Raw genomic sequence first — 15478 nt, 5'->3', positions numbered from 1 at the left:
TTAGTTAATGAATAATCGAAAATAACGAAAAAATTTGGAATTCGATGAAAAATATTATTTAATCGATGAAACGTGTGAAAAATATTTGGGAGCCACTGGTTTGATTTTTATGTGCAATTTCAATATGCTAAAATCTTACAATTTCAATGCAATTTCAACGTGCAGAAATATTCAATTTTTGTAGGAGTATTTGTTTTTATTTATTTTTAATTATTGAAAAATATTGATACTGTCAATTTTCGTTTTATTTAACAAGAAAAAATCATAAGAAATCATGTTTTAGTTTTTATTCTTTTCTTTTTCATTTGTTTGTCTCTATGTACCATTTTATGTAATTTGTAAAAATCTATAATTGGACTCAGATGTTATTTTATTTTTTTACATTTATTCTTCATTTTTGTGCATTTCTACATCTGCTGTCTGTTGATTTTTCAATAAATAAATACCCAAAAAACCAGTACTGTCCTGTAAAATCAGTACGAATGGTCACCTTAATATGTATATATACATATGTATATACACAGATAGATACATACATATTTTAATATTTAGTAATATGTATTGTGATTTAACCAAAAAAGCAATAACTGGATCGACCATAAATAGTCATGACACAAATAAATTTCAAGGTGTACCGTTTAGTTTGATAAGTGTAGAGAATTAATATTGCAAAAAATATTTACATCTACATATTTTCATTGAACTGTATCTATCAATATTCAGAACGGTCAAAAGTGCAAAGCACTGAACCCCTTGCTGACTCATAATTGCATATTTCATTATGATATCTTGAGCTACCATTATTATTTAAATTGTTACTTGCGATGTAGATTAATTAATTTAGAAATCGGGCATTAGTAAAAAAGTACATACGTACTTATACTCGTACATATGTACATAGATGTCTGATACTGCGTTTCTATATTTGTTTTTCTTTATTTATTTGTAATTTATTCTTGGATGAGTAAATCCAGGGGAGGTTCGTCTTAAAAGGCACTGACCCACACAAATTTATCCTAACCAAAACAAAAAAAAATTGAATATTGGTGTTGGTGACTCGTCAAGAGTCAATGGATGTTTCTTTGTCCCGCTCACTACGCGATGAGTGAATCGGTTCGTAATTCAGTTCGCGGCAGTCGTTTATCTGCCGCGATCCTGTGGTCGCCAGCTTCGGCTACTACTCTGGCACTTGTGAGTGGTACTGTAGAGTGTAGACAGTCAGTCGAGGCAGAGAAAAATGATCCGTATTTCCGTATACAGAGAGTAGCTTTTAGTTGACTGTATAAAGATTTCTTTGGGGCAGTATACGCCAGTTGTCTATATTTTATATATTATATGTGTATCTATATTTTATCGGTCTCCCTCACGGGACCGAAAGTGAAACGCCCAAAAACGCAAATATCGGGAGGCAAAGATCGAAAATCGAAAGATCAAAAATAAAGGGTGCACGGTAAACGGTACTATGTTTATATAATATTGTTGCGTGGACGTGAAGTGGGGGCTTCCAGAATCGGAGAGAAAGACGCAGAAAAGTTGTAGTAGCGGTTTATTGGTCTGCTCTCGTCGGCGCCCCAGGTCGGAATGGTTTCCAGACCGAGAGCGCCCCATATTTATACCCGTTGGGCACAACACACATACATACATACACATGTTAACCATTGGTCGATGAGTGGGGCGATCTCATTGGCCGTTACATACGGTTTATTCATTCGGCGAGGACATTTTGGCGCGAACGAGAGATCAGGTGATTAGCGCTCGTAAGCCATCGGTCCACGAGCGCCACCCACCTAATCTCTACGTTACAATATATATGAGTGGCATGCCGTGAAATTATCTCTTTTTTTGTCATACAGCCTTGTTTAATGTGCGCGCGCAGAATACGGGAGGAAAAGCATGTTCCTCTTGTTCCTGTTGTATCCTGCTCGCGCAAATTAAGTGAGTATGTACCGTTTACCATGCACCATTTTTTTTATCTTTCGACTTAGATCTTTCGATTTCCGATCTTTGCCTTCCGATATTTGTGTTTTCTGTAATTTAACATTCTGTCTCGTCACGTAGACCCATTTTATATATGTATGATTCGAAAAAAATACTGTAAATCAATCGATATTACTTTTTTATTGTAAATTTAATTCATATTAGAGTACATGTAAAATATTCCAATAAATTATTTAAATAAAAAAATAGCTATCAGCAAGTACTACGGTGTAAATGGGTTAGAAAAATTTATAAAGATAATGACTTTTTATATATACATATGTACGTTACGTAAATAGAGCTTGTCATTTATAAAAATAAATGTGATATGCCAATATTGTTTATCATTTCAAGTATGTAAATCAAAACATTATTATTCAGTTGTAATGTTGAAGTAACGAAGCTTATTTGTCTCGTCAAATTTTCAGTATGAAGTTTACTGTCGAAATAGAATGTGATGAAGAAAACTTTACGTTGAATAATCTAGATTGGTTATTATTAGAAGGTGGGTCGTATAGTGATTTAGTTGGCGATAATACTGTTGAAAATGGAAACAAATTATTTACTTATGTTTTAAAATGGACTGAATCTAAGGTAGGAATCTACATATGTATATTTTTAACTGATGTTGATATTTCTTCATTGTACATCTAAAAATGACCATTACTATGCATCAAATCATTTTACAGAATAATGTATCCGACTGCAACAGTAAAATAAACATAGGAAACTTTTTCGAGAGCTCGAGTATTGAAAATACTTCAAACATGGTGGATTCAAACAAGGATGATGCTTTGATGCTTCTACAAAATAAAATAATTGAACTTGTTGAAAGAATTGATAAGTTGGAGAATCGTCGGTAATAAGCATATTTCGTTATAATATTTGACATATTTTATTACCAAAAATGATGTGAATATTCTATACGTACATATATATTTTTGTGTAATAACAGAGTACAAGAATCACCAGATGTAATACCAATTTCAACCCCGAAAAGTTTTCCTCCACCCCCACCGCCACTACCCACTTTAATACCGAAAAAAAATGAAGTTTTAACACCGCAATCAAAATCTGATAAAATGCCCAAAAAATCTTTGAGTCCAACATCTATAATAACTTTAGATGACCTCAAAAATGTAAAGTTGAAAAAAAGAACAGAGGTATTTATAAATAAGTAACTCTAATGCTGTCTGTATTCCAAACCCAAACAAATGATTTTTATTTACTTAAATATCATATCAACAGCGAAGTATTCCAAATAATTTTTTTGTTGATTTCTTTATTTTAGATATTCTATACCTCAAAAATATGTCCTACTATATTAAATATTTCCTGAAATGCTTTGTATGGTGATCAAATCAAATAATATTGTTATCTTGAAAATAATATTGTAATATTAAATTATTTGAAATAAATTGTAAATTGTTAGGATTGAGGCTCCAGAGTTTTATTACAGAATAAAAATACCCTACCCACACATACAACTTATCCATGTTTTGTAAAATAAGATCGTGAAAGTTAGTAATTTCAATGAATTATCTGGGGGTGAGAAACATTCCAATACTTGGGCATGCGATAGTTGTTGGCCAGTTCGATTTAAATAATATATTAACTCCAATTGACGGTAAAATAATATATTGCTCTTAGTTAATGAACAAGATTACAATTGAGGGCAGAAAATATACCCAGTCACTTTGTTCTAATTTTTCTAACAATAAAATCTAAGTGGCCAATGACTTGAAAATGACATGTAGTTAGGGCTATTTTGGCTGTCTCAAAAGGTTCTTTCGGGACGCCGGGATCAGATGCTTGGAACCAGGACAATCCCGGAAAATCGAGACGTCTGGCAGCCCTATGTACGTGTAGTGTTACAGCCCATATTGTATGTACATTGCCAACAGTATGGCTTAGTGGTTGCGTTTATGCTTAGCATCTAGAGGTTACCGGGTTCGATCCCATGCTAATATTTAATGCTGCTGGTCAGACTTTGATATTTGTGACTCCAAGTCGATCGTTCCCTTAAATTTTACCAATTTATCTGATTTCATTGTTGAAACAGTTCCTCCATCAAATTTGCAAAAGCCATCCTACCCGGAATGTCACAAATGGTAAACAGGTTACATCTCAAATGTGAATCGCTAACAGGATAACCGCCGCTACGAAAATCGCTTGGGCGGATCTCCTGTTGCACGAAAATTCGTCGCACAGAAAAATCGCCGTACAGAAAACCGCTCATATATTGTTTAGCAAATGCCTTTTTTACCAGATTTGGCCAATTTTGAGTAATATTTGGGCAGTTTTCTATACGGAAATTTTCCTGTGTGACGAATTTTCGTGCGACAGGAGATCTGCACAAGCGATTTTCGTAGTGGCGGTTATCTTGTTAGCGATTCCCATTTGGGATGTAATCACCGAACCGTTACAAATATCTTAATTTGATTTATGTACAATTTGTAAAAATGTATGTACAAGTCTGTGGCGGCTCGCTTATACGACATGGTCGAGTTTGGTTGCCTTCCTGCGAGTGGGGACCAACCCGGCTGGGTTCGGAGAGCCACTACTCACTCTGTCTTCAGCTGTCATATAATAAACACGTGCATTAACATGCCAGTCGTCTCATTCGATCATCCTCCATACTGGTGACCCCATAAGTCTAAATCCATATATACCTACATATATGTCTCTATGGATTAATTAATTAATTAATTGAAAGTTAATTTCGTGTTCTTCAGTATCTAGAAATTCAGCGATTTATGTAATAAAAAATGCTGCAATGTTTGTAATTGGCTAGGAAGACGCATCGGGGTTTGCCTATTAGGCCGGTAAACGGACTACTAGTCAAATGTGAACCTGTCACAGGACAACCGGTCGCTCTAGATCGGTCACACGTGATCACCCGTAACACTAAAACTGGTCACACCCTAAAATCGGTCACGAGAAAACTGATTGACCGATCACGTGTGACCGATCTAGAGCGACCGTTTGTCCTGTGACCGGTTCACATTTGACTAGTAATCACCGAACCATTAGGCCTTTCTGGTATATATCTATGAAAAATAAAAATAAATATTTTATGACTCCTCCGTTATTCCTTAACCTATCAGAAAAGATAATAACTTTTATGATTGTCCAATTTTTCCGAAATCTTTAGTATTTTTTGTAGGAGTATGGAAGGTGGACGTAATTTTCTATTGAAAACTATTTATGGGCTCCTACTCTTCAAATTGAAAAAACTTCAAGTAACCAATGACTGTAGTATCAAATCCTTTCACAGGCGTTTTGGAATCTAGCATTTTGTCAAGTATTAAAATTGACAGTGAATTGGCAGCTATGCAATAGTAGCGACAAACGTCAAATGGCAACAATCGAATGACACTTGACAGTTTGGTTTTGACATTTCGATACGAATGGATGTTTGCCGCGCTTGTTTGCGCGTGTGTTCTCGCGGACACTCGTTGTGGTCAGGCGGAAGCAGAAATGGAAACGGAACTCCTGGCCAGGTTCTTCGCGAATGTGGTCGTCTCACCATTGACCAACATGATGGTCTCTCCCAAGTGGTATGCCGAAGATGTGCCCTCAAACTATCGCAAGTCTTTTCATTCATCCGCCAGTGTCGACGAGCGCACCGATTCTTACACAAACAACTCGCTTCCAACAAAACTGAACCCGACCTAGACTTTCAAGTAAAGCTTGAAAACGACCCCAATTCATCTTCTCCGAACCGCTTCGCTGACGCAGACGAATCTTCACCGGATAGTCCAGATTCGCCCATATTTCCACCATCCCCGAACGATTTCACCGAAACGGACAACCCTTCTGAACCCAAAATAGACTCTCAAAGAAAGCAATTCACCTGTTTGACTTGTAACCACGTCTCGAAGACAGCCAGCCAATTGAAGATCCACATGAAACGTTTCCACACTGATGCCTTCGGTCGGACGAACTACGATTGCTCGGTCTGCTCTAGACGATTCAAGAGGAAGAGCGACCTCACGGTGCATCTCCGAATACACTCTGGCGAGAAGCCGTTCGCTTGTGATTACTGTCCGATGAAGTTCACCCAGTCCGGCACGTTGATCGAACACAGAAGAAACCATACAGGCGAAATGCCTTTCGCGTGCAAGATATGCCCCAAAACATTCGCCAGTCGATCCTCGCTCTGGAGACACCGCTTCGTTCACACCAAAGAACGTCCGTATTCTTGCGAAATATGCGGAAAGTCATTTTCGCACAATTCGACTTTAAAACACCACCGTTTTGTACACTCGGAAGAGCGGCCTCATTCGTGTCCAATCTGCGGAAAATCCACCAAATCAAAGTACTCGCTTCAGCAACACATGTTCGTACACTCGGAGAAGATATTCATTTGCGAACAGTGCGGAAAAAAGTTCTCCATGAAAGCAAACTTGGACAATCACATTAAAAAAATGCATTCCAAAGGCGCCGGCCGGTGCCACTTCTGCAAAAAGAACACTTCAAACCTAGCCGAGCATATGTTAATTCATTCAAATAAATCACCATATCGATGCAACATTTGTGATAAAACGTTCAAACTTAAAAATGGACTGTCGTTTCACATTACACTGCATAACAATGCCGAAAAGTATAAATGCACAGTAGAGGGATGTCAAAAAGCCTTTCCGAAACAAAACATGCTCGACTTTCATACTCTCAAAATACACTCCAATGAAACTCCTCATATTTGTCAATACTGTTCCAAGGGCTATTTGAGAATGAGCGATCTGACGAGGCATCTCAATTCGCTGCATTCACATGCCAATACTTTCACAATGGAGCACACGGTGTTACACTTGGAACCAAACTAATGAAACCCACCAAAATACATATAAACACAATCCTTTCGTTTAGTCAATAAATTTATCCTTGTATACTGTAGTAATAAATTCATTATATTAAACTGCGTTACTATTGATCTCACCTGATTTATTATTATTTTATTCACACCTTTATCTCCGTTTTATTGAAAGAAATTAATTCTTCGCATTATACATATGTATATGTAATTTTATATTATACTAGTGTTGTACCCGATGAAATATCATCGCATGGTTGTTGACGGATTAAGTTATTAAATAAATAAAAAATTAATAAAACTTGTCAGTCCTGTGTTCGATCCTCACGCGTTCAAATTTTTTTGAAATACCTTTTAAATATATTAAATTTGATATTTATATTTAATTGTTTAATATAAAAAAAATGGTAATAGCTGCCTACCCACCTATGTACATATAAACAATATAAAACACCAATAGAAAACTTAATTAATTAATTAAATACATTTTCAATAGATGGCGCTAAATGCTCAGAGACTCGGCGCCGTCTATTTGCGTAGAGAAAACATTGGTAGCCAACAGTATATATAAAAGTTTTTTTTATTTTGTTATTATATTCGTACGTTTTGTTGGTTGAAATTATTTCCACTTGTGTTTAAGCTGTGATGTACATATGTATGTCTAATCGAGACGATTATTATAGTACAGCTAGCGTTATCTCAGATACACAGACACACAGAATAGCGATATTATCAATATCAATTCATACAGTAAAACTTTTTATGGACGGTATAATCAATTGATTGAATATGTAAAGAAAATTTGCAAAACTGAAACTCAAGTGGGACAATGGATAAGATACTCTCAGACTCAGACTCCTTTTTATTACTATTTTTAAGTAATAGTATTACGGTATGTGTCAACTAGTCTCCAGTTTTATTGAAGTAAATCCAGTAATAAATCAAAATTTAATAATTTCTTTGTAAAAACATTGAATTGCACATTGATGTGTTGTGGCCAAAACTGATTTGTTTCCAGTCTCAATTTTACTCTCATATTTTTAAAGATTTTCTGTTTTTAAAATTCCTTTAATTTGTCTAATTTTGAACATGTCCATTATTTTTGTTGTTAACAATTTTATAAGTTGGCACAAAAAAGTCGATTTTACCAAAATCGTTCAGGTTGGAGTGGAATCATAAGATAAAGTGAGGGTCGGTGAATTTTGAAGTGATTCCACAGCCCTGTAATTACTTCAAAAACCTAAATAGTTTTTTACCGACATATTTATTTACACAATTCACCCGCCCAACAATACTATGTAATTTGGAAAGTGGTTCAGTTTTTGATTCGGATGTGATTCAGCCCAATTCAATGATCCAATAAAAAGTAATTATGTACATATGTACATATGTGATAAATATTTTTATTTGTTAACCATAAATAGAATATGCTACAATAAATTAATAAATAAATTAAATACACGCACAATTTGATATATTTTTTTGCATTATAATTTTAATTGTTTGTTTTGACTTCTTCTTTAGATGGAATACGATTTTTTCCTTCGTTAGGATGACTTACGTTTATATGCTTAGTTAAGTGACACAAACGTAAAAATCCTCTAGAACAATATTTACAAATGTGCGGCGTGTGTCCCGTGTGTTTCAAAATGTGACACTCTAAGATCCATTGAGCGGCAAACGACCTATTGCAACCTTCCACGTTGCATTCGAATTTATTAGCAGCGGTGTGCTGTCGATTGTGAATCACCAGACCTCGCTTATGAGAGAAACTCTTGCCGCATAGATTGCATTGAATGGGCTTCTCGCCCGTATGCACCACCATGTGATCATTCAGATTCGAGAACATCTTCTGACAAACGTTACATTGTCCGGACTTTTCTGAATGCATAGCTCGCATGTGAGAATCCAAATTACCCTTCACCATGAAAGACATGCCACATTGTTCGCATATGTGTTCCTTTTCATTGGTGTGCAGCTTGGCGTGCTGCTGCAAAGCGTACCTAGATTTCACCCCCTTGGCGCATATCTTACAAACGAAGGGTTTCTCTTCGCTGTGAACGGCCTGGTGGCGCTTTAGATGATTCGGCTCGACGAAAGCCTTCCCGCACAATTTACAAACGTACGGTTTCTCTCCGGTGTGTCTTCGCTCGTGATTGATCATAGACCCTATCTGTGAAAATTTCTTCGAACAAAAAGAACACCCGTATGGGGTTTCTCCGGTGTGAGTTCTAGAATGTACTTTTAGATTGTTTTTAGTGCGGAATCGTTTGCCGCAGTTTTCGCACGTGTAATCCTTCTCGCCTTTGAACTTTTTATTGAGGTGTATTTTAGTTATGTGAGCAGACATAGATGACTTTTGAGCAAACTGCCGGTTGCAAGATGAACAAGAGTAAGGCCTTTCTCCAGTGTGAACTCGCATATGTATGATCAAGGCAGAATAGCTTTGAACGCACTGTCCACAAGTATCGCATTTCAAAGGGTCTTTTCGTTTCTGAACGTTTGTGAATTTTTTTAATTTGACTCTTACACCGTTGGACAGACCGGACTTACGTTTCAAACTGCCGTTTTTGAGCGTGCTCTTGTTGGAGACGTATTCTTTAAGGGGTTTTTCGTCGGCGTGAGAATCTTCCGAGTCGGAGTCTGCGGCTTCGACCTTGATTTTGCAGGGTGCCGGTGATGCGTCTGGTGTGACGTTATCGATCGCCAATCGGTCGTAGTCTGGCTCTGTTTTGATCTCGACCTGGTCTGTAATGAGAGTTTGTAAGTAGGTGTGCGATCGATGACATTTGGTAAAGAAGGCGTAAGAGTCGGCCAATTGTGAAATGCAGGTATTGCAGACTAGAGAAGGCAGCCGGTGATGTGGAGAGGCGACGATTCCAGTGCAGGTTCTGAGCTGATACTCCAAGCCCCCTTCACTCAGAGGCTTCATGTCTTCGTCGACACCCAGACAGAGTCTACATGATAGTAGGAGCTGATGTTTTGACTCCAATTCTGTCGAAGATGACATTTCTTATCGAAACAATCACAGCTCGAAATGTCAGTGCCACTAATACGTACAAGACTACCAACTATGCATACATATATACAACACGGTTCCTTGACCGATCAACACAAACAAGATTGATACATAAAAATGGAAATTCTGTGATAAATACGGGTCACAAGTCACAAAACAACCGGCTACTGAAAACAAAAAGCTACGCACACCACATATCCGCATATAAGAAAAAAAAGGAAATACCTTTGTATAAAATACCATTGTGGCGGCTCGCTATACGACATGGTCGAGTTCGGTCACCTTCCTGCGAGTTGGGACCAACTCGGCTGTGTTCAGAGTGGCTACCGCACTTCGTCTCTGGCTCTCATAATAAAAGCACGTGCATCAACATGCCAGTCGTCTCATTCGTTCATCCCCCATACCATATTTATCGACTTCAAAAAGTGTTCCAGTGAAATAATGAATGAACAAGATGTAAATAGCGTTTCAACATAGCACAGTTTAGTTAAGACTGGAGCTGCCAGATTTGTCGACATCCAAAAAGGGACATTTAAATTAAAAATGTATACTTTTTTGCTTATCATTTCTGAACTATGTACATACTGTGAGGGCATGATCAGCAAGCAGCTAATCTGAAACCGGGACTTTCAACCGTTCCGAATGGTCGTTTCGAGACACTAGTACGAGGTCCAAAATCGGGACAATCCCTTCGAAGCATCGAAACGCTTGTCAACCCTAGTTTATATATACATACATATATATTATATCGGTGACCGTCACCGCATCGAAAGGTCGAAAATCTAAAATGTTCGTTTACCATCATAGAAGTAGAATGCATTGAATGGTCATTGTTAACAAAAGTACCGTCTAAAAGCGAGCCATCGAAGAGAGAGACGGAGAGACAAGAGAAAGAGAGAGACGAAGTTTAGCAAACAATGAACAAACTCTGCCGCGTAGAGTTTTTGTAGCAACATTTTTGGAGGCTGAGAACGATTCTATGCATTCTACTTCTATGTTTACCATGAATACATATGAAAAGCGGGTAGTATATATATCAGTGGCTTGTGGTAAAACTCTCTCTCCCCCCGTCGTACATCCTTACTTAATTTGCGCGAGCAGGAAACAAGAGGAACAACAGGCTTTTCCTCCCGTATCCTAACCGCGCACATTAAGCAAGGCTGTACGACTAAAAGAAAGATAATTTCACCACATGCTACTGATATATATTATATATACATAGTAACGTTTACCATGCATACATTATTTTTGATCTTTCGACTTAGGATCTTGCGATTTTCGAACTTTGCTTTTCGATATTTGCTTTTTCGATCTTTCGATCTTTCAATGCCGTGATGTAGACCCATATTACATGTATGTATGTATATAGAAAACTATCATTCATCACTAGACTAAGGCTAATTCGGTTCAGTTCGGTTCGATGCAATTGCAAATAACAATAGACCGTTCCATTAGTATTGAAAGTAAGATAGCTGCGTAACTAAAGTTGAGCTACCTATTCACGCTTCGTTCCTTCGTCAAACATATGTATATGAATACGAGTACAACTTAGATAACAATAAACAACATCGTCAAAATTACATCGAGTTTATCGGCAAACGGATTATTGCGCAAATTGCGATCGCGCCCACGACAATGGTTGCCACAAAAATCGCGAATACGGGATATCTGGCACTCGAGTTCTCGTTTGTACAATATTTTGCATGTGTCAATTTCGATTGATGGAGTGTTTGGGTGCCAGATGTTTCGTGATTGGGATTTTACTGACGTGAGCGATATATTGCCAGGAAGAGTGAGTGTAGTATAGAGAAGCTGATAGTCCCCGGAAAACTAGAGAGAAGGTGAGCAATAGGACGTCTCCAAAAGATGATCAGATCCAATAAAAGAACTGACCCCAAACACTGATTTCAACTTGGCTCAAGACTAAGAATGGGGGGGGGCAGATCGTCCACCGGATTGCAAACGATAGTAATGACGTTAAGTATTAAGCAAACCATAAAAAAGGAGTTTCGTTTGGAAACTAGCCATTCAATCGACAATCACTGATACTTTTCTGCGGGAATTAAGATTCCCAACAATACTTACCGATCAATCAATCTGCAATAGGCCAACTTCATGACAAAAAATGCGTATGTGTGAGCAGAGGTTAACGGATTATTTCGCACATTGCGATCGCACACACGACAATCGTGAATACGAAATATCACTCGAGTTCTCGTTAGTATGATAGTTCGCGTGTAAAACTCTCGATGGATGGAATTTTCGGATACCAGATTTTCCATGATCGAGATTTTAATGACATGTGCGAGATCAAGATGCGGAAAAATCACCGAACCAGCAGTAGGATACACACCACCTACACGTTTGTGACGGCAACCAACGTTAATAGTGAGCATTTGCAATTCCTTGTAAATTTAACAGGGTAAAACATCAATAAACAATTTTTATAATTATGGGGGCCCTACGACATGGTCGCCATCCTGTGAGCTAAGACTGATTCGGGTAAGTTGGTGGCTTCTACTTCACTTCCTTCCCACCCGTCATATTAAACAGCCTGTTTCACTCCAACCACCCCCCATATGATTTTTTGAAATTACAAACACGTCATTTACATTAAGTACTTTAATTAAAAAATTCTATTTTATTATTATACATGTATAACAATACACGAATAAGCATAACTATGTGTTTCCTTCAAGGAATTGTAAATATATAATATCAATTGAGATCTACACATATCTCTTAAAGTACAACGTAGATATTCTGCAAATACTATCTACACATATTTGTATAACTAAAATCTATGAAAACAAAATTCCAAGTTGTTTGAATAGTAATGTAAACTACTGTGTACTTTTCAACAGTGTTGTGAATAAAAATCCCTTTTTATTCACCATATTCATGGAACTATTTGTTTTACAAAAACAACAACTTTATATACATATACATTTATAAACGAATAATTTGATCGTTAATTAAATAAATAATTCATCTTCATCTTTCACAAAATTTAAAACTTTTATAAACATCGTCATTACTATTATATATGGTAATCATTTACACATACATATATAGTATTTTTATTGCATATTCAAAAGATTTTTAATTTTACTCCAAAAATAAACCTCAATTACATTATTAATACTTAGTTTTAAATTTATTTTCTTTTTGATATAATTAATGTCAATCTTATGAAATTTCTTATTACTTTTTCGAATGCTATCCACATTAATGTATGCAATATTTATATAAAATCAAGGAATATACAAAACTAACAAATTATTAGGAAGCCTTTCAACTTATGAAATCCTTTGTATAAAAATTATATTATAATCAGGTGTAAATTGCCATTTTAGTAAAATTTTTGATTACGGTTTGTATTTTTTTAGTCAAATGTAGTACAAATGGAACACTTAACAACATTTAAATTATATATTTAACACTTAACATACAACCTACTACTCTAATTATCCATTTTAACAATGAAATTAAAACATTGCGTCACTTTCACTCAGCTAAATGTAATCCAAACAAATTACATACACGAGTTCAAATGCAGTTCATTTGAAAAATTCATTTAAATCTTTCAAAAATAAGTCTCATGAACTTACATGATACATAATCGTATTACACATCTCTATATAGTTTTCTTATTTATTCATTCAACTTAATTAACTTCTCGGGTGGATATATTATCTGTTCTTCGTTCAGATGATTCAACTTTATGTGTTTGGTCAGGAAGCATTCTCTCAAAAACCCTTTGGAGCAATACTTGCAAACGTGCGGCGTGTGCCCCGTATGCTTCATAATATGACATTCGAGGATCCACTGAGCTGAAAACGACCTATTACATCCTTCTATATTGCATTTATATTCTTTCCGATCCAACGTGTGTTGACGGCTGTGAATAATCAGACCGCGCTTAAAAGAGAACCTTTTGCCGCACGAACTGCATTGATACGGCTTCTCGCCCGTGTGCTTCACCATGTGATCTTCCAGATTCGAGAAAATCTTCTGGCAAATGTCGCACTGTCCGGACTTCTCGGAATGCATCAGCCGCGAGTGAGCGTCCAGAGCGCCCTTGACCAAGAACAACATCCCGCACTGCTCACAAATGTGCTCCTTTTCGTGAGTGTGAATTTTGTCGTGCTCCTTCAGACCGTTCTTGGACTTGAAAGTGTTGCCGCACACGCTGCAAGTGTACGGCTTATCCTCGCTGTGGACGCTTTGATGTCTCCGCAGATGACTCTGCGCTCGGAAAGCCCTGCCGCACTTCTTACAGGAGAACGGCTTTTCGCCTTTGTGCCGACGCTCGTGACCGATCAGCGTTCCGATCTGCGTGAAAGTCTTCGGACAGAACGAACACCCGTACGGCCTCTCGCCGGTGTGAATTCTCAAATGGATTTTTAAACTTTTGCTGCTGGCGAATTTCTTTCCGCAACTCTCGCAAGTGCGCACCTTGTCCGTTTTGTCATGATGCGGTTTCGCCATGTGTTTCTCTAATGACTCTTTCCGTTTGAAGTGACTGTCGCACATGGTACAGCTGTAGGGTTTTTCTCCTGTGTGCTTACGCATGTGAACTATCAAAGCGGAAGAGCTCTGAACTAATAGGCCGCAAGTGGGGCACTTTTGCGGGACTTGACCGGAAGAGTATTTAGATTTTTTCTTTTTAAGCTTCTTGATAGACTTCCTGAGAGTGCTCCCTCGGAGAGATTTCTCTTTGGGTGGGGATTCGTCCATTTTAGACGATTCGTCCTGTTCGTGATCGAAAGACTGTATCTCGTTGTAGATGGCCAGACGATCGTAGTCAGGTTCGCATTTGACTTCCACTTTGACATCGGCCGGGGAATTGAGCGTGACCGTTTGCAAGTAGTTGTGGGAGCGATGGCACTGGGTGTAGAAGGAGTAGGAGTCGGCGAGTTGGGAGGAGCAATCTGTGCAGATGAGGGAAGGCAGACGAGGGTTGGCCGTGAGGAGGAGACCGGTGCAGGCGTGGACTTGTTGCCCCAGGGCGCCTTCGAACAGCGGTCGCATATCTCGAGTGGGACGAAGGCGAAGACACACCCAGCAGACGAGGGGCAGTTGCGAGGGTTCCAAGTGAGGCTCCGAGTGCTGAGGCAGCCGCTCCAAATCGAGTGGCTCTCGAGAAATGGAGGCCTCGCGATCCATGCCGATTCCCCCTTCGCATTTACGGCCCCTCTCGCTCTATTCCGGTGCCATTGTCACTGTCGTTGCCGTTGCCACTGCCATTGGCATTGCTATTCGAATTGACGTTTGCCATTTTGGCCTCTCAACAGAGACGTCTTCGGCGAGAGTCGATCTACAACTGTCAAACGTGGACGCTGCGTTGGGACTGTTTTCGGCATATGTGACTAATAAATAAATCAAACACATTGGAATCCATATCAATGCAAATAGCGACACATCTATTTGTATCTATCATGAAAAATAGAAAGTCAAAATAGCTTAGCTAAAGGCCTTACCGGTAATCAAATAACTTGGTTTTTTTGAGAGTTTTTCTTTTCTGAAGGGAGGTGATTGATTTAAATGGTAAACGGACTACTAGTCATATGTGAACCGGTGACAGGTCAACCGGTCGCTCTAGATCGGTCACACGTGATCACCCGTCACACTAAAACTGGTCACGAGAAAATTGGTCACACCCT

At 38.0% G+C, this 15478-nt stretch overlaps 4 protein-coding genes across 5 annotated transcripts; 2 read left to right on the top strand and 2 right to left on the bottom strand.

The window, feature by feature from the left end:
- The first annotated feature begins 2286 nt into the window (after window positions 1-2286).
- LOC143911449 (uncharacterized) lies at window positions 2287-3417 on the top strand. 2 transcript variants are annotated; one of them, XM_077430317.1, is made up of 5 exons: window positions 2287-2330; window positions 2406-2571; window positions 2667-2836; window positions 2933-3140; window positions 3269-3417. In XM_077430317.1, the coding sequence occupies exons 2-5, from the start codon at window positions 2407-2409 to the stop codon at window positions 3314-3316; spliced, it is 591 nt and encodes a 196-aa protein (XP_077286443.1). In that variant the 5' UTR covers window positions 2287-2330; window position 2406; the 3' UTR covers window positions 3317-3417. The 2 variants fall into 2 exon arrangements, with proteins under 2 accessions (XP_077286443.1, XP_077286442.1); XM_077430316.1 differs by lacking the exon at window positions 2287-2330 and having other exon boundaries at window positions 2350-2571.
- A 1718-nt stretch (window positions 3418-5135) lies between these two features.
- Window positions 5136-7094, top strand: LOC143911845 (uncharacterized). The gene has a single exon (XM_077430907.1). It carries the CDS (start codon window positions 5388-5390, stop codon window positions 6804-6806), a length of 1419 nt encoding a protein of 472 aa, XP_077287033.1. The 5' UTR covers window positions 5136-5387; the 3' UTR covers window positions 6807-7094.
- A 292-nt stretch (window positions 7095-7386) lies between these two features.
- LOC143911463 (uncharacterized) lies at window positions 7387-9862 on the bottom strand. Its single transcript, XM_077430334.1, has one exon. It carries the CDS (start codon window positions 9801-9803, stop codon window positions 8289-8291), a length of 1515 nt encoding a protein of 504 aa, XP_077286460.1. The 5' UTR covers window positions 9804-9862; the 3' UTR covers window positions 7387-8288.
- A 2566-nt stretch (window positions 9863-12428) lies between these two features.
- Window positions 12429-15138, bottom strand: LOC143911872 (uncharacterized). Its single transcript, XM_077430950.1, has one exon. It carries the CDS (start codon window positions 14979-14981, stop codon window positions 13467-13469), a length of 1515 nt encoding a protein of 504 aa, XP_077287076.1. The 5' UTR covers window positions 14982-15138; the 3' UTR covers window positions 12429-13466.
- Window positions 15139-15478: the final 340 nt, after the last annotated feature.

The sequence above is a fragment of the Arctopsyche grandis genome, chromosome 5 (assembly GCF_051622035.1).
Source record: "Arctopsyche grandis isolate Sample6627 chromosome 5, ASM5162203v2, whole genome shotgun sequence".
NCBI lineage: Eukaryota > Metazoa > Arthropoda > Insecta > Trichoptera > Hydropsychidae > Arctopsyche > Arctopsyche grandis.
Note: the sequence above shows the minus strand (reverse complement) of the source record. Positions and strands in the feature narration are given on the sequence as shown.